Below are 20233 nucleotides of genomic sequence, written 5' to 3'. Positions count from 1 at the left end.
GATTGGGCCACAGGAAATTGCTAAACCACACTGCTGAACACTCAGTCAAGAGGAAGAGACATATGTTGGTAAACACTCTAACAGCAAATACCACTAGTATGTTTTTAACCATGTGGGTCTACAGTCGGCTTTCTCAGATGCTGTGGTTGTTCAAATGTACTTAGACAATCTAGGCGTAATGTTCAGTAAGTAAAGCTATAAGCAATTAATTGGCGCATGGGAAGACCCTTTAACATATGGTCACTGTAACATCGACTCACCAGAGTATGCTGTGGCATCCATCTTGCCCACCCGGACCGGCGACCCAGAGCTTTTCAACTCAGCCCCGACATCATACCACACAGGCTCCAGTTTTTTACAGTAGCCACACCATGGTGCATAGAACTGCAAGGCGCAAGGCACAGAACTCTCGCTTAGTCAAAAAGCAACCAGCATCTCATAACACACATTATCTACATTACATAAAAATACTCAGAACTCAAGACATTCAAAACACACAACAGTCAGTTGTAAAGGTATAGCAGTACGAGTGTAATATATCTATTGGGTGTGGAGGTGCTGTCCTTGAGTTTGCATTTTTAGGCTTTTCTAGCCTCATTGTTCAGTATGAAAATAGCCTAGCCCTGTATTGTACAAGTGTACAGGAGTGGGGTTCTGTGTGTGAGCCTGCGCCCATAGTGATCCACATTGGTGTAAAACTACTGTCACTTTGATCATCTCCCCCCAGTGCTCACACTGGCCCTCCCTGTCCAGACTAGGAGTGAAAGCGGCTTCTGTGCCAGCTGGATTTGCTCAGGCCCCAGACATGAACTCTAGGGTAAACCACTCCGAGCCTCCCGGCCTTGCCCGCCATGCATGACTTCTCATTGACTAAAACACACACTGCAACCCCCACTCCCCTCTCTCTCCCCCAGACCCTCCCCACCTCACTTCATCCCACCCTCCACCACTGCTACTGCTACTTCCGTAAGGGATGAGCTGGACAGTAGTGTCAGGACAGGGTGTAAAAGCAGAGCTGAATGGATCCAGACAGCCTTGTTAGTCGTTAGTGTGTGTGTGTGTATTTTTGCAAACACAGGACTCACATCAACCAGCCAGACATCGCCCACTCTGGTGTCTTTAAATCTGAAAAGAAACTAAATCAATACTATATTTTCTTACGTTGTAGCTATAGCTTTTCTTTTAATCAACTGTTACAAAACAAATAAAAAAAATAAAAAAAACGAGTATATTCAATTAAAACAATCCATGCTTTTTTCTTATCAACTACGTAACAAAGCTATTCAATTTGAACAATCAATGTGTTTTTGTTTTTTTATAGATCCACAGTCTTGATGGGTGAATGAGACATCATGCAACAAGGAGGTGATGGGATTGGACACACCCTTGGATGGGTCATACTTCTACTGTAGGAGTTTACTAGAAGTAGCCTACAGGAATATTCTATTCCATGTTCTTACTCATGTATTTAAATGTCATTTCACATGAACACATTGAACTACTATTAAACACAGCGCTGGGTTGTGCCCTGCACATACACACTGAGATATAACAGGGGTGATATTCTATGATATTTGCAAGAGATACTTTCGAAATTACAATAAAGTGGATGCTCCTAAAAAGAAATTGGAAAATAATACAAATTTCTTGAATGATATATAATGTGTTCAGCTTCAACCCTTATGGACCTGAACAGCTAAAGAACATGAGTGCAGTCTTGAAGAATCACCAAATCGTGAGCAGTTCTGTTTGTTGTTGGCTTGTCAATTTTCATGCGTATGGGGACACAATTATCAATGTTGGTGAACAGTCAGGAAGCTGCCACAATCAAAATAAATGGGATCACTTACGTGTCGTCGAGATCTTCAACAATTGCAAGCACAGCTGAACTTAGAAAAAACGCTTCAATGACAGAAACAGAAATAACAGTACATGAATAAATAAACTCACTAACAACACATTTTTGTACGGATTTTAAAATGCTGAGCAATTTGAGATGCTGCTGCCTTTAGGTTTCAACCTCATGATGCACCATCAGCTAGTTAGCTAGCGCCTTTAGCTACTATCCGTGAATTCTGTAGTAGAATTCCAGTAAAGCTAGCTATCAGACCAATTGCTAAGGTATTGCCGGGATATACTTATCAATGGACACAATCAAATCGTTCAGAAAGTGTAAGTACCTGCACAAATCAAGGTGGCTTTCACTTCTGCCATCGCTCCGAGTGGAAATATCAAGCAGGAAATACAGAGGTAAATCCTGTCTCTCTGCGCATGCGCTGTGACTACGCTGCATTTCTGTAAATCGGAAGCGTCCTCTGATAATTTACAATGATGCCCGATTAAATATGATTTTATGTCCACTACGACTCTTTAAATGACAAATGCCTGTATTGTTAATAAATGTAAGAATTATCTTACTTTTCCACAATGTGTCTTTTCATCTCTCTCTCTCTTTCCTCTCAATCCAATTCAATTTCAATTCAAAGGAGCTTTATTGGCAAGGGAAACAAATGTTTACATTGCCAAGCAAGTGAAATAAACAATAACAAATTAACAGTTAACAATACACACACACAAACATTTTCAAAAGAATAAAGACATTTCAAGTATAAATGTAAATAAACAATCAGACATTTATGGGAAACATTACACACACAAAAGTTTCAAAAGAATAAAGACATTTCAAATGTTATATGACTTACTATGTACAGTTTGTTGCCCTTTTCTTATGGCAACAGGTCACAAATTAAGCTTCCATGATTGCACACTGCTGTATTTCACATAACACATACAGGAGTTTATAAAAATTTCATTTTTCACATTATTTGTGGGTCTGTGTGATCTGGGGAAAATATGTGCTCAGCTCAGTTTCCAGCACGTTTTGTGTGGAGTGGGCACATAGCCTGTCTTCAAGTTCAAGTTCAAGTTCAAGTTTATACACGAGTGCAGGGAGTAAAATTCTTGGGGTCGGTTCCTTGACAATGCAGCATACAATACAAATAATACAAATACGCAGTAGTGCAATGAGGTAAGGACAAGACAATAAGTGACATAGTACAATATAAGTGAGACGGTTGGACAGTGACGATTGTTGGGGACACAAGACAGTAGACATGACATAATTTCAGTATAATCGTAGAGTAAAAAAAGTAAAGTGGTTCAGTGGAATGTCATTATTATTGCACTGTGCTGTTGGTGTAAGAGGTGTTGTTAAAGTGACTATGTGCTGGTAGAGTCCATTCTGTGGGAGTGCTGGGAGTAAAGATATGGGTTCGGGGTAGGCTTGTTCATGAGCCTGATGGCCTGGGGGAAGTAGCTGTTGGAGAGCCTCTGAGTTTTGGCCCTGAGGCTCTGGAGGAGGCTCCGTCTTTTTTGACGTTCAGTTCAAACAGGCTGTGATTGGGGTGGCTGGGGTTTCTGATGATCCTCCGGGCTTTGCTGACACATCGTTTGCTGTATATGTCCTGGATGGAGGGAAACTCACATCCACTGATGCACTTAGCTGTCCGCACCACCTTCTGCAGCGCCTTGCGGTTGAGGGCGGTGCAGTTGCCGTGCCAGGCACTGTAGTGCCCCTGTAGAAGGTACGCAGGATCTTGGGCCCCATGCCAACCTTCCTCAGCCGCCTGAGGTGGAAGAGGCGCTGCTGAGCCTTTTTCACTACCTGATTGGTGTGCTCGTCCCAGGTGAGGTCTTCGGAAATATGGACACCAAGGAACTTGAAACTGTTGACCCTCTCTACTACGGACCCGTTGATGGTGATAGGGTCCTGTTCCCGGCCTTTCTTCCCGACGTCCACCACCAGCTCCTTGGTCTTGTCGGTGTTGAGAGAGAGGTTGTTCTCCTGGCTGTACTGGGCCAGGCGGTCGACCTCTCTCCTGTAGGCCGTCTCATCGCCGTCTGTGATCAGGCCAATCACTGTGGTGTCATCAGCGAATTTGATCACAGAGTTGGAGCCATGAGTGGCCACGCAGTCGTGGGTGTACAGGGAGTAGAGGAGGGGACTCAGGACACAGCCGTGGGGGGCTCCTGTGTTGAGGGTCAGGGGGGTGGAGGTCTTTGAGCCCATTCTCACTACCTGTCGTTGGTCCGACAGGAAATTCAGTATCCAGTCGCATAGGCCGGAGTTGAGAGCCAGGTCTGCCTATGGCGGCCTCTCTCAATAGCAAGGCTATGCTCACCCAGTCTGTATATAGTCAGTCTTCCTTAGTTTTGGGTCAATCATAATAGTCAGGTATTCTGCCACTCTCTGTTTAGGGCCAGATAACATTCAAATTTCTTCAGTTTTTGGTTAATTCTTTCCAATGTGTCAAATAACTTTCTTTTGATTTCCTCATGATTTGATTGGGTCTAATTGTGTTGCTGCCCTGGGGCTCTGTGGGGTCTGTTTGTATTTGTGAACAAAGCCCCAGAACCAGCTAGCTGAGGGGACTCCTCTCTAGGTTAATCTCTTGGCAGGTTAGGGCTTTGTGATGGAAGGTTTGGGCATCGCTTCCTTTTAGGTGGTTGTAGAATTTAACAGAACTCTTTTCTGTAAAGTTTTATGTTCCTTTTTAAGGTGTAGAAGACCCTCCTTACCTTGGCTCTCAGATCGTTCAGAGCCTTGAAGTGCTGTGTGTACAGGTACTGTGAAGTATAGTTATTTGTGTGCTCTAGGGCAACAGTGTCTAAATAGAATTTGTATCTGTGGTCCTGGCATTTGAACCATTTTTGGGACACCATTATTTTTGTCTTATTAAGATTCACTGTCAGGGCCCAGGTCTGACAGAATCTGTGCAGAAGATCTAGGTGCTTCTGTAGGCCCTCTTGGATTAGAGACAGCAGCACCAGATCCTCCGCAAACACAAGACATTTGACCTCAGAGTAGTGCTGCAGATTGTTCTAGTGCCTTCACCAGTCCATTAATGTATACAGTATATTGAAGAGTTGGGGCTCAAGCTGCATCCCTCTCTCACCCTACAGCCCAGAGGAAAGAAATCTGTGTGGTTATTGCCAATGTTAACCGCACACTTGTTGTTTGTGTACATTGATTGTATAATATTATATTTTTCTTCCCCCACTACAGCTTTCCACAGTTTGTGCCCCGAATACCTGGAATAACCGTCAGGAGTGTATGTGTCTTGATTGAGACAGAGAGAGCAAGAGGCATGAGACATAGATAAAGATACCATATGTTTTGCTTCATGTACAGTCACATAGGGCTTCTACCACCATGGAACCAAATTATCTTGAAGAATGCATTCAAAGTTTATAGTAGACTGGTTAAACTATTTTGTAGTAGTCAGTGCTATTCATGAACATTCAAGGACCACAGAGCATGTGAGGTTTTCATTGATGTTTGGCTTTGCACAAGTAAAATGTATATCCAACATTAATTGATGTGTGTTACTATAATAGCTTATATAATGGTCAGTTCCATATACATACTCATCTCATTTACATTTTCCTGGAGAGTGCTAATACTTACCACAAGGTGGCACTGTTACACCCAACTAAAAACTATGCTCCATCAGCTACAGTACCTGTTGATTTGTCATCTCTTCAATTGAGGTGTCACATATATCCACACAAATCATTAATGACATAGTGACACACATTCATTGGAAAACATATTTAATAGAATTGTTACATATAACCTGCCAATGACTGACAGAAGCATTGAGGATTCTATATAAGCATTTATATAATGAATAATACTGAGCGGATATGTTTCAGGGGTCCAAATACATAACATGTTGGATGTATAACCAAGGTTCATTGCACCAAATTGAGAAATACATCTGTTCAACCCTTGGCTACCACAGTTCTACATCACCCCAAAGAGCTCACACTGGCCGTAAGCATATAAACATGAGGTTACGGCAAAGCATGGTTAGCTTAGCAATACAAGAGCCAGTCTGTCATACATTGTGACTAGAAAAATAAATAACCTCTTTAACATTATATTAAATTAGATTCTCATTGTAAAATAAAGCATCCTCTTCTGAATTATTACGCCTAAGTATGATAATGTGGACACATCAGTGTGTTCCAAGAGTTTGGCTGAGGCCAGAGTACTGGTGATTGGTTGGGTCCTCCTGAGGCCACACAGGATTGGTTGAGTACCGTTTAGCTATGGTGCATGCACAGGGTTCATCATAAGGCAATCTAATGTGTCCAGACTGAGACTCTGAACATGCATGTCCATTCTGCAGATCCATACAGACAGAATTGTTTCCTCTTTGTGATCCTCTAGAGAAAAACTCCAGTCCCTTTCTAGCATAGAGTCAGTGGTGGCAGCATTAGCATTCTCTACCAGGAAGCTTGAAGAATCAATTTGTGCCATTTCTCAATACAACATCCAGTGCCTCCAAAGAACATTTCTATCATGTGCTTCTTTTCCTCCTAGGTAGACTTTCTGCCTTAGATAAAACAGAGAAAGAAAAACAGACAGAAAAGAGTTGGGACTGTTTTCACACCCTGAGAAAGAGCGCTACTTTCTCACGGGGTGAGTGGTGGGCATGACTGTGTTACTAAACAGACTCATAGAGACGGGAGTCTGGGGTAAGGCCCCATGTGCCAAGTTTCTGAGAGTTCAGAGCCTGTGTATTCAAAAGGGGGCAAACCCCTGCGGCTACAGAACTGTGCAGAGCAAGGATGCTACCCAATAACCAGAGGGCCAAAAGCTGCTACAGCTTCCCAAACAGATTAACTTCTGCAGGGAAACATTCTGAGCAAATAATACGACAGTCGCTACCCAGCCACAGGATAGCTAAATGTGCAGGCAGCTGGACATCCTTCAGGAGAAACAAATGTTTAGCGGATTGTTTATTTACTTTTATCTTTCATTTGATTCTGAATACAGAGATGGGCAAGGGGAATGCATGCCACGTTGAAAACATTTGTCATGGCCAAAAAGATGTCAAAATGATGGCTTCATTAATGATATGAAGAAGGCCTGGGGATGTTAACAATTGAAGTTTGACTGCACGACTCATTCCTGTCTTCAGCTGCCATATACCAATAGTGACAAAAAAATGTCAGTCCAATGTGTGCCTCAGTTTAACAATTTCCCTATACCGTGGTTTTCCACACAGCATGGCCATTTGTTGTCTTTAGATAAAGAGAGGACTTGTTCCTTTAGTGAAGGGCAGGGCTGTAGACTCCCACACTGAGACTGTAGTCAGCTGTCTGAGCTGCTCAGCTCACAAGAACTGCTTATTACACCACAACAGGCCTTGCTTGAACAGCAAAATACTGCTTGTTTACACTGTGCATCAGATGATCTGACTCAGAATAGAGATAATTCACCCATTGCTATTTCTCAAACCAATTTCATAAATTCGGTAAGAATATGACAAAATCTTTAAAGCATTTTGATTCCTTATCAACATATGATTTCAGTTTCAAACACATAACCAGACCTATCATCCTGACAATACCTCTGGTGTGGCAATGTCACATAGTCCTAAAAAAAGCACATTTCCCATCTAATCCAAAGGATTAGAGAGAGTGAAGCTATAACTTGACAGAAAACAATAATCTGTCATAATACTGACAACACTACAGTTCAAGGCTGAGCACTGCACACATACTGTACATAGTTATTGTATGAAGGAGTAGCACTGCAACACCACTTCTCATGAATTTAGCTCCTTGACATTATCTTGAGACATACATAGTGTGAGGATTGTGGATGATGAGGCACGGTGGTGATGTCACAGACAGTGATATTAGACATTGGAAGCCTGTGATACTGTATTACAGTATATCCCTTTCAGTCTTTCTATACACTCTGTCTGCTACTTCAAGATCTGCTCCCCCATCCAACAATTGAAAGTCAAAAGCTGCCATGGCGAATGCTGGCCCAAGCAGCAGCAGCAGCAGCAGAGAAGGTTGCTGCAGTTACAGGTACTGTGTAGTGCACAGCTAGCCTTTGTAGGTATTAGCTAGACGGGCTTTTGCACAGCTGCACAGCTGGGCCACATAGCAAGTGTTCTTCACTGACAGCATATACACCGGCGAGGAGCAGGCCTCTGCGGCTCCTCACTCCAGAATGTCTGTCTCGAAGGGGACCAGGTGGTAGTAGGACAGGTTGGTGACATAGGCCTCTGGGTCCTCATCACAGATGTCTGGTTCTGTTGTCAGGAACTCTGTGCCTTCCTCATACCTGTGGGAGGAAAATCAGACAACGTCAATCAAAGGACTGGGTAAAACCTTACAGTGCAAAGACAAAGCAACTACAACATGGTTCAAATACACTGAATACATACAGAAAAGCTATAATATTATATATATATTTAGATTATTTTTTTATTTGACTTCAAACACTCCTTACATTATTTCATTTAGTCTAAATTCCTCAATTCTGTTATGAATGCAATTGAAACTTAAAGGGTACTATGAAATTGTGTAATATGCACTTGTATGATGTAAAGTGTCTGGTGAAATGTGGCTGGGAAAAGGGGCCTGTGTGCTGTAAATGTCCCTCCCTTGCTTCCTACACACACCCAGGGAAGGAAGAGGTGCACAGAGACACTTCCTGGGGAGGGGGACTCACATTCAAGGAACTTTACTCACACACACACACACACACACACACACACACAGGCATGTGTATATGCAGGCAAAAGGGCATACATAACCAGCCACTCGTATTAGTAAAAGGAATGTATAGACAAAGTAACATTGGATAGTCTGTCATTACTGAACAATGGGATAAATCAATACAAAATGAATGATATTTGTTTATGATATACAGTAGGTTGGAGTTGCTATTGACTGGCAAGTGGAAGCTAATTGGTTTAACAGTGAGTAAATACTCACAGGTGTTCTGCAGAGTCGGTGGACGAAGGTCTCTCTTTGTCCTGGGGCAGACTCTCGTCAAACACGATGGTCTCAGTGTTGGCCAAACAGAAGCCATTAGACCGCATGATCTCTGTAAGGCACAGGACAGACACACGGTCACATCAACCGGTGGGGAAAGCATCAGCAAAACATCTCACAGTAAAGGAAATGAACCACTACTCAGAGGTATGTCGGTTCAGATGCCAAGTGGAACGTACTATTGTTGTTGAGCTGCATTGGTTTATAGACGTATGGGAGATAAAAAGTGATGACACGTATGTATGTAGTGTTGGTCTGTCAGCAACATTGGTCTTGGTCTTGGCCAAGTACCCCACAGTAATGGCGTACCTGATATCTTGATTGGACTTTGAAAGCAGGGCTGGATCTTGTGGACGTTGTCATTCTTTAGCACCTGGTCCAGCGGTGATCGCTCAAAGAACGTCAACATCACCTCTGACCTTGAATACTGTGACAGAAGTTATTTTTTCGCAAATGTACAGTAGCGAATGTACGGACAAGCTGTATGAGACACATACTTTACATATCTGTCTGAAGGAAACATGATTATATGAATCATAGTGTGTCTGTAATTCCCGAGAGTTCATTGAGGTTGAAGGTGAGACCCACCTTCCAGGGCATGATGATAGCGTTCTTCAGTAGCCTCTCCACCTCGTTCAGCTTCATCTCAATGTCATGTGCCTCTTTAATCTTCACCAGCCCTGAATAATAACACAAACATGACAGCTCAACTACTATGGATATTCAAAACACCTTCTTACAAGTAGTCTCACAAAACCGAGAGGCTATCAGCTGAGGTAAACATTTAGGTGAATTAGTCTCAAACTGACTTGGGTTCAATCCAGGAAGTACAAAACAAGTCCAATAATAAAACATAAGCCACGAGACAGTTACATTTTGAGAGAGTCAGAGCTTTCATCCCAAAACAACCCACCGACTAGGTAAGAGCACATGGAACACTATATCTGTGCATCGACCATAGCAAAGATCAGCCGCTTTGACCTTTGTGTCCGCTAGTGTCTTATCTCTCATCAGGCCAGCACACACAAAAACTGAATGCGAGGGCCTGAATCACACCTAGCTCTGTTAAAAGGTTGCCCCAAATGCAAGTGAAAAGGTGCTAATCAGTTGATGCAATAACCTTTTTATTCACAATGCCCCCATAATCTTTACCCTTTAAACAGAAAGCGAGACATAAATATACTTTTTTATGTTGGCATAGCACGCGAGTGTAAAATATCATTCCAACCTTCAGCAATGGATCATGAAATGCTTTAAAATATGCAGTTCTAAAAGCAATAATGGCAGATGGTGGGTAACTGCAGCACGGGGAGCATCTACTGAAATACTAGTCACGTGCTGACTCTGAGACTCTGAGCTCGAGATGCACCAGTGATGCAGCTGATCTCTAAATTCCAAAAACAAGAGGAAAGTTCTGAGTTGGAGTGAGTGTTATCCTTACTCATCCTTTAACAGGGAATAAGGGGAAGTGAAACAATACTAAAGCCACACAAAAACACAAGACTGCCCATATGACACATTAGTCACTTTGACCATATCTCCCAAACATCCTAAAACCTCATTTATGGTCATGCTGACGATAATGGTGAGGCCGATGATGATGAATATGTAGAAAACATCTATGAGGTATCACTGCCTGATGCAACTCGTTTGCACAAAGCAAGCTACTCCCTTTGGGCTGTGAGATAAGAGGATGTGAGACCGACCCTCTGCTGGTGTATCAGCCCAATTCATTTACAATGGCCGACGGTGATGACATCATGTCCCAGGTGTTGCAAGGAGTGATTAAGCCATTAAATCATCACTAGCAGCTCACCCCCTTAAAGACTCTCCCTCCCAGACTGTGTAGTTCAGTGTTTCAAGATGATGTTCTTGTGCTCTAGTGATAAAGAGCTCTGTTGTCCAAATTGGCAATATGCTATAAAAGATTAATCATGACCCAAACTATAACTATACTGTAAATCATGTTTTGTCTGAGGATAGAGGTTTATTGTGGTTTTTCATCAAACCTTGTGCTTGTGGATAGTGTTTCCAGGCGGTTTCACTGCAGAAAAGTTACAGTGTAGGTAGTTTCGGATAGCCATACCTTTAAATCACGTTGTTTTCACGCCTCTTTTTGAGGTCTTTTTTATTTGCCGTTCTGGCTTGGATTGAACTGGACAGAGCGATGGGAGAATGTGCTCACAATTTCATTGGATGTTACATTCCAAGAACCCTCCCCCCACCTGCGCGTAGAATGGTTGCTTTTTGTTATGTGTGTCGTCTTTTACAACCTGGTAGGACTTTTTTACAGCTTGCAACATTGAAGAAAATGGAAGAAAACTTGAAGGAAAGGTATTTGATTGGTTTAACATGTAGCGAGGTGTCACTCGTTTCAAACAGATTTCCACCCCTTTGTAGCTACTTTCTATAAAGGATTTCCCCAGGCTTTCCAAACTAGGAAAGCCTGATCTCAACAAGGTCACAGTGATGGCTATACTATTTTGAATATCATATGGTATTTTTTTCTTTATCTTAGGCTAGAACCCTCAGTTCATACTGTAGATATTAATGTTGAGGTAAATGCTTAGGGGAAATATGAATCAATGCCGCACAAAGTGGTTAGCATCTCAAATGAAAAAACATAAACTGTCCTTAGAGACATAAAGTGCAACCACACTTCTGTGTAAACAGATAAAAGTATGTCCACAAGATCTCTCCGTTGATATGGAAACATGATGTCTGGCATGGAATGCTAAAACAAGGCTGTAATTTTTTTAAAAGGACACAAAAACATGAATGCCATGTTTTCCTCTTTCAATTATCTATAATTTCAATTATCTATATTTATATGAATTTATAGGTTGTGGTCCTCTGAAAATAAGCCATAAAATATGTTGAAACTCAAACCAGCTGTGTTTCTTTCTACCAGGGTACTTTAGTGCATCTCCTCATACTTCCTGTGGAAGAGTCCATTTCCTGTCACAACTTCCTGGAGGCACCAGTGGTCCTCCTCACCCAGAGGGAGACATTATGCCTGACAGATGACTGAGGATGGGCACAAATTGGTCAAATTGTCCTCTTGTACAAGCTGTTCCCATGTGCACTGCAAAGAATTAGCCTGCAGCAGGCAATGGTATTTTAAACCAGGTACTGTAGTAAGATCAGTTGGGAGAAAAAGACTTCACAGATGCTGGCGTCTTTACAAGCATAGATCAAAGGGTGTAACTTCATGGTTATTAGGTAGTAGTAGGCAATTTCAATGTGTAATACACAAATCTCAAACAAGTATCAAAGTTCTTATACTCTAAATGTACCTGTTGATGTAATACCGATGTAAATGCATGGTTTTGCCATAACTTACATAAAAGTGGGACCCAGTTGACTAATACATTAGAGCTTGAGCTGTGACCAAAGTTATAATAGGAAGCATGACGATTCCAAGTCATCTGCACACAATCTACAAACAGTTATTACACAATCTACAAACAGTTATTACACAATCTACAAACAGTTATTACACAGTCATCTGTTTCACTCTGGCGGATCAAAGCGCCCCAAGTGAGCACAATACTGTATTATCACCGAACCACCATCTCCCCTATTTAATGAACATGTTCTTTCTAATCCTTCTCTGGGTTGATCAGCATGTTCCATCTCCTGTGCTGCTCAGTCAGCAGTAAACGTAACACAACAACATCACACTCCATAAGTGGACTTTAGTCCTAAACACAGCTCTCGGTGCAGCAGCTCTCCCCCATGCATCTAAATCAGCCATGTCTGGATTCCTGGGTGGTACAATCATATCTGGCTCACATGCAACCTGGTTCATCATCACTTCCTGTCTGTGCCCACTTTAGGGTCACATGTCAGATGTCATGTGAGTGTGATGAAGGAAAACACAGACCAAGGGACTAGCCTAAATATAGGGCACCCACTCCTTCATCCAGCCATGTGTATCATCCACCCTTCTTTCACGATGACTTCATAGCCTGAAACCTCTGCGCGCCTCCCTTGTTGCCTAGGTACAGCACAGTAACAGCAAAACATGAGTAGGGCCAGAAAACTAGGAAAATAACGCTTGGGAGGCTAGGGCTAGCTTCTTAATTGAGTGAAGTTACCGGCAGGCTACTTCTCAACTGAGTGGCAATTAGAGGGATGTAAATGAAATATCGAGCTGAGGTGGAAATTAAAGAAAGGGCATTCAGTTGGTTGAGGAATGGGATTAATCTGGTGCAAGCTATCCATCACTGACATGATCATACGCCACCAGCACCACCACTGAAGTAGCACTGAGATGAAGTCGCCATTTCAATACCCGGACTTCTTCCATTTGTCTCTCAGTTGCAGCTCATAAAACATAAGACAGGAATGAGACACTACAAAAATGGAGAGGAGCAATGTGACTCATATAGCCCAGTATCTCTTCCAATCATGCATGACATATGGCAGAGGCAGCGAGGCAGAAGAGGAACACATCGTCAACAACACAGCTATTCCAGTGTATGGGGAAGGAAGCAAAGCGTTTCAGTCGCCACTAAAAGGCTGTTCTCCAAAACACACTTAGCCCGAGCGGGCACAGACAAAAGAGAAGTGCCAGAGAGGCTGTGCAGGGCGATTGTAGACGTGGCACGTGCTGGCAGTCCTGCCAGCCTCCTGCCTGGGCAATGCCAATGTCAGGGCACCACTGTGACAGACAGAGCCACCAGAGGCACAGAGAGACCTCAGGGTCGTGTGTTTGAGTTGTATGTGGTCCTGCTTTACCCATTACTCTGGGATAGGATCACTTAAGCAGCAGTGGGTTTGATCCAAAGATGGAACTTTGACACATGTAATAAGGAGAAGTAATTGCATGAAAACATTTTCATGGCATGAAATAGGTCCAATGATCACTAGGGTAATAAGGAAATGTATACTGTATTCTTATAGTTGAGTGTAAAATCGCCAAGTAGGCAATCACATAGCAACCAATAATCATATACGTGTGAAGTAGTTTGGAATTAAATTGTGTGTGTCACAAGAGAGAAATTAAATTAGCAATATCTAAGCCGCCTATCATCTAGGCCTACAGGTAGTAGTCAGACACCCTGTTGAATGGTAAGTTGAGGTTTAGCTTTGCTGTTAGTGGAGGCTACGGTAATAGAAACATAAGTAATAAGCAAGAGATGAATTTGTGGAGAAAATCACAGAACTAAGTGGTCAGTAATTAAAAATACTGCAGCACACAGATAGATACAATTTGCCAAAAGATCAATCTACAATTTACCCATTCAACAAGATTTACCAATACAACAGGCCTCAGTGTGAGTACTGGTGGTTTATCAAACTATATGCTGTACTTGAGAAATAGGTTAAACTCATCTTCTTAGTTAATAACTAACTAACTAAAATGACAGGGTATGTTGGTGAATTAAATAATGAAATACTTGAAGCAGTAGAATATTGAACGACCCACAAACATTCAATAGAGGGAGACATTGAGTCTTTCAATGTTCAAGTGTTGTGATAAACATTATTATGGAGTAATCATGGTGAAGTCTGCTCCTACATCTGTTTGTCCCAACCTTTTCACAAAATGTAGGCTACATGGACCTTTGTCAGTTAATTCTCATGTAGTATAAACATTGTAAAAATCGATGTGTATTCTATCACAACTAAATGTGACCTATACAAATCAGTAAAGTAAATGCAGGCTGATAGATAAAGGTATTGATGGCAAGATGAGTCGGTCCTATTATTGACAGTCTAGAGAACACACACACCCCTCCATGACGTTACGGGTATGTTGTTTGGTTCCTGAGAACTTTAAACAGTACTGAGTGAATCATAGGCTAGTCCAAAGGGCAGCTATGTGATATGGGTCTGGTTTTGTCACCCAAAGTGGACCCTGTGAATTATTAAGCGGTCTACCTGGATCAAGAAAAACAAGGTTAATAGGCTATATTAGCACATTATTTGAGTTACTTTAGGCCTACAAATTAATACCCATCTCTCAAGAGTGCCCATCTTAATGGATATGGATCATGGATCTAGATGAATAAATCAATATAATATATATATATATTGATTTATTCATCTATATCCTTGATCCATATCCATTGAGATGGGCACTCTTGAGAGATGGGTATTAATTCGTAGGCCTAAAGTAACTCAAATAACGTGTTAATATAGCCTATTAACCTTGTTTTTGTTCACATATATATATATCATTCAATGAATGATAATCATCCTCATGTCAGATGCATTTAAGTACCGAATACAAACCTTCTATAAGTGGAGACTTGGAGAGTTCTCGTCTGTCCTCAGGGAAGGATTCAACCAGTCTTTTAAACAATCTCCCCAAATCGGAATAACTCCGGTGTAAGTATAAAATGTTCCTGTCCGACCACTCGGTTCTGATCTCGAAGAACTCCTCTTCTTCTCCTCGTTGACTTATGATCAGTCTCCGGATTCCGTTAACCCAGCAATCCTTGACAAACATGTTGACCAGAGACGTCCCCTCGAATATCGCCGATGCCATTCCTCAACAGTCAGTCCAGCATTCTGAAGAAGGGGAGTCGGGCGCGGGAGTTGTTGGCACCGTTATCATGCCCACCCTGGCAAAATAACTTTACAGCAAATGAATCATTAACCTGTACGGAAAACCCCGGCAAATGTTACAAATAGTGACAACGGCCAGTTCAAAAACTTCCAACCAGACTCTAGTATGCATTCTACACTGTATCAGAAAAGGGATGTCAGTTTCGCTTGGTCAGCCCATCGCAGACGCAATCTCAAACGTGGCACGGACAACGCAGGTTAAGAAAATAACTGATCGTAAAGACAATCACCCGAAACTCGAAGCCTGAGTCGATATGATTATTGTTTAAAAAACAATTAGCAATTTATTAAAATATGTATTTGACTTAGGTCGTATGCAGTAGTCTAAATTAACGCCTTCAAAAAGTCGCTTGCCTTTCCCTTAAACACATAAGTATTTTTTCATCGTCTTACTGTTTTGTTTATAGTTTTTGAATCTTCATGTACCTCATAGGATGTTATAGAATTGCATGTTCGATGATGTGTTCTAACTTCGTGCCTTCAATCCCTTGGCAGTTTGGTGAGGTCAGCCCTGTGAGAATGCATGCATTCTGCACACTGACTGGAATGTAGAGTTGACTGCCTTTGTCGCTCGGGAGAAAATATCCCTAGGCTTCCTCCCCTCGCAGAAGTTGACTCCTCTCCCTCCCCTCCTTTTCTTTCCCCTTCCTTGTCAACACTGTGGATAGTATGAAAGGAATGCAACTGCCCGAAGAGTGACCGAATTGTCCATACAGCTGCTTCAAGTTCAACACTTTTCTACTGTACATCAATTTATTTTTAACAGTTATGTTCCCCTTTTTTGCTCCTCTTGTGATACAAACTTCCCCTTGTTCATGATCAAGAACTATGACCTCATTTGTACAGTAGCTCATCAGTCTGAGGAATAACCCTCAAACAAAGTTTTACAACAGTCATGACAATCAGGTGGTGCTCACATTTCATTGTTATGGTATCTTCACAAACACCAATTGCCTAACATGGACAACAATGGCTCAGTAGTTTATTGATAAAAAATATTGGGTTTATTGACAAAAATGCCCAAGATAGGCTATAGTGCTACCTGCAGTCAGGTTTGTATCTCAAACTTCGACTCATCTTATTTTCTTTATCTTCAAAGAGAAGTTGAAGCACAGAAGAGGGCCACTTACAGAGCAACCAAATAAAGAGTATCACATGGAGATAGAAAAAAAGAAAACAGAGACAGTCAAAATGCTTGGTCATGAAGTTATTAAGAGACTATATGTCAGATCAGGTGCCAAGGAGGAGGTGAGAAGTATATCCACTTGTGTAAGGATTCTGGGCTGTGTTGGATTCTGGACTGTTGTTTGGGAGGTTTATCATTTATCTTCAAATGCCCAACAGCGACACAAATCTCATTATGTATTTATACAGCATTCCAGACATGTTTGATTGTGTACGGCAATATCATTCCTCATAAACAAAATATTATTCAAACCTAAGGAAAATAACCAGAATACTGGATAGTTTTGGATACCCACTCATTCTGTGAGAGTAGAAAAGGACAGAGCAAAGAGGAGTGTAAGTTATCCTCTGCTACAGTATGCCCCATTAACCATTACAGCATGGTAATGTTTCACTGAGTGCTTTAGGAGTGGCTGGGTCCATTCAAAGAGGTTTACAGGAAACCCATAACAAATTCAAATTATGAGGATTCTTCTATATTTATAACAACTGTATTCTCAAAGAATACTGCAGGCAGTTCTGGTAAATGCTATTAATAAAAAATAATTGACTATACAGGAAATTGGAAGTTTATAGTGAGCAAAGATAAGTGGTAAAATAGATGTCTAGTCTCTAACTTCACGCAAACACACATACATACACACACACACACACACACACACACAAACACACACAGAATAGAAAACAACATACTGTAGTAGTAATTAAACATATGACTGTGAATGTTAAAGAGAGGGCCCTAGTTCAATGGTGAAGAAGATGGTATCATTGAGATTGAAGAAAGCAATCCCCCTCTAATGCACACATTGAATTTCATGAAACAGAACAGATGTGGGGTGTAAAAGCCTGCGTTCACATGCTCACATCTTCCCTCTGAGCACTCAATTGCACCTCTGTGGGCATTCCACCATGGATATGGAGGCACTGCAGGAGCAAGAAAATGTGTCCTGTTAGGTGAATATAATGTTTCCACGTGTCACAGCCACATAAAACCTTCCATCCTAATGACTTTATCATTCAAAGTAACCCAAGGAGGCTTCTTTAACATATGGCGTCTTTATATCTGACTGTTCCTGGAAGTCTTTTCTTTATTTTCGTTTTATTTTTCATTATTGGTGGGGGAGACATAAATTATGATACTGTATTAATTGCTTTAATATTTAATAGGACTTCTGTAAAACTTTTTCTGAAACAATAAACTCTGTGTGTGACTGTGTAGTTTTATTTTGGGATTTTTTTGGTTCCAGTTAAACTTAATTTGATGATGATATAATGCTAACATTATGTAATAAACAAGTTACAAATCAGTTGTAAAATGTAGATTTTCAGCCTGATTCTCAGTGACGGCTTTGGTCCCTCTTTGGGTCCTTCAGCTGTTTTACAGTAACCAATGAAAACGTCTAGGCATGTCTCTGAAAATATGGCAACCCACACTCAGCATTTCTAAGTTATATTCTTCAATAATCAATCAGTATATCATTTATTTAAAAGTAAAACAATGGATGTACCAATCCCAGATTGGCCCTTTAAAATGTTACAGATTTGTAATAAAAAAATCCCCTGGAGCATATTCAAAGTCCTTGCCTCTACGTCAAAATAGTCTCTGTTTTTATCATAAGGAATCTGATGGACACAGCGCAGTAAATGATGTGTGGATGTGCTATAAAGGGCCCTTGAATTATAAATCCTTAGCTCGCGCTTACATGTGATGAATGATATCAGAGGTACACATGCTGAAGGAATACTAAACACAAGCTTGTGGGTGATGTACTGTATATCTAATAGGATACAGTTGCTTTCTTTGACCTCTACTACTATGCTGTTTACGAGTTATTGAGCACTGTTAAAGCCAAATGAGCTTGGAGTATCCCTCATCCAGTTAAAGAATGCAGAAGCTGCAACTATGGAACACACAAAGTCTACAGTACATCTATTGTGAACCATGAAGGTTTTGTGTCCCATAAACTGAAAAACACAGTGTTATTTCAGAGAGATACTCCTTTATCATAAGAAATAATAATGTATAGATTATTATTTATTTATTTATTAGTTTATTATCAGCCTTACATGTTTGTTTTAGGTTTAGTGGCATGGCAAGTTTATTTATATAGCACATTTCATACACAGAGACAATTCAAAGTGCTTTACATAAAATAGTTAATAAGGAAAAAGCATAAAAAATAAAAAAGCATAAAAGACATAAAAAAAGAATAAAAGACATAAAAAAAGAATAAAAGTCAGAGTGCATTTTAGAATCATAGTGCAATTATTAGTAGCAATTTAGTTTAAATTAAAGGCAAAGGCGAACATAAAGGTTTTTAGCCCATTTTTTAAAGTGGCCAGAGTTAGGGCTGATCTAAGATCTTCCGGAAGTTTATTCCAGCTATGTGTAGCATAATAACTGAATGCTGCTTCACCATGTTTTGTTTTAATCCTAGGAACAGTTAGTAGACTGGTCCCTGATGTCCTAAGAAGTCTTGAGGGTTCATCGTGTGGAAGCAAGTCAGAGATGTATTTTGGCCCTAACCATTAAGTGACAAGTAATATTATTTTGAAGTCAATTCTATAACACACTGGTAGCCAATGCAGAGACCTGAAAACTGGTGTGATATGTTCAGCTTTCTTGGTCCTTGTTAGAACTCTAGCAGCAGCATTCTGAATGAGCTGTAGCAGCCTAAGTGCTTTTTGGGAAGGCCTGAGAAAAGACTATTACAGTAGTCTAACCTACTGGAAATGAAAGTGTGAATTAGTTTTTCTAGGTCTTGTTTGGACATGTATCCCCTAATTCTTCATATTTTTTTAAGATGATAATAGGCCGATTTTGTTATAGACTTGGTGTGGGTGTTAAAATTTAGATCTGAGTCACTAATAACACCCAGATTTCTGACTTGGTTTTTAGACTTCAAAGAAAGGGAATCAAGATGAGCATGAACTTTCAGCCTTTCTTCTTTAGCACCAAAGACAATTATCTCAGTTTTGTCTTTGTTTAGTTGGAGGAAATTTTGGCACATCCAGTCATTGATTGGGTCAATGCACAGACACAGTGAGTCTATAGTCACCTAGTCACTCGATGAGAGAGCTATGTATAATTGAGTGTTGTCTGCATAGTTATGGTACGCGATTGGTGGACAGTTTGATGGAAGCTCAGGTGGCATAATAGATTTGCCAGCAAATATCCATTAGCTGATGGAGAGTAAGGGTTGGTTACACACCTGGTTTCCAACCTTTAGCCTCACTGCTGCATTGTAATTTTCACATAGCTTTTCATATGAGCCATAACCCCAGAAGAATATTGACATCAGGGTTAGGGTTAGGGTTAGGGTTAGGGTTAGGGTTAGGGATGTTAGAGGATTGAAAATAGCTGTGACGCACAGTGGAAGTAAAGCTGCCTTGATTATCATGTTGAATTACATTGGCGTGTGATAGGGTTGGTTGCTGAGTAGGCCAACTGTTATTTGCAGTTTTAAAATGTCCACAGTTTTTCTGTATTCATGCAAAGCCACACGTTTCTAGTAATACAGTCAGTCTATCTCAAATTGTATTAGACTTGAGGCCTATGTGCTCCAAGACATCATTGTCCCAAGGAACTTCCCCCTCATTTTCT

The 20233-nt window shown here is 41.0% G+C and overlaps 2 protein-coding genes across 2 annotated transcripts in view; both read right to left on the bottom strand.

Moving 5' to 3' along the window:
- The window catches only part of tmx3b (thioredoxin related transmembrane protein 3b), a gene marked incomplete at its 5' end in the record, with an annotated part of 34849 nt that extends 32556 nt beyond the window's left edge, over positions 1-2293 (bottom strand). Inside the window, 5 exon segments of the mRNA XM_083674417.1 lie at positions 261-384; positions 1086-1125; positions 1851-1902; positions 2181-2260; positions 2262-2293. Coding sequence (XP_083530543.1) covers positions 261-384; positions 1086-1125; positions 1851-1902; positions 2181-2260; positions 2262-2293 — 328 coding nt within the window.
- Positions 2294-7597: 5304 nt separating this feature from the next.
- On the bottom strand, positions 7598-15965 carry pxdc1b (PX domain containing 1b). The gene is made up of 6 exons (XM_083669677.1): positions 15871-15965; positions 15109-15452; positions 9454-9545; positions 9175-9292; positions 8806-8917; positions 7598-8149 (listed from the first exon to the last, which is right to left on the bottom strand). The coding sequence occupies exons 2-6, from the start codon at positions 15362-15364 to the stop codon at positions 8026-8028; spliced, it is 702 nt and encodes a 233-aa protein (XP_083525803.1). The 5' UTR covers positions 15365-15452; positions 15871-15965; the 3' UTR covers positions 7598-8025.
- Between the last annotated feature and the right edge of the window lie 4268 nt (positions 15966-20233).

Source organism: Argentina silus (assembly GCF_951799395.1).
Source record: "Argentina silus genome assembly, chromosome: 1".
Taxonomy (NCBI): domain Eukaryota; kingdom Metazoa; phylum Chordata; class Actinopteri; order Argentiniformes; family Argentinidae; genus Argentina; species Argentina silus.
Note: the sequence above shows the minus strand (reverse complement) of the source record. Positions and strands in the feature narration are given on the sequence as shown.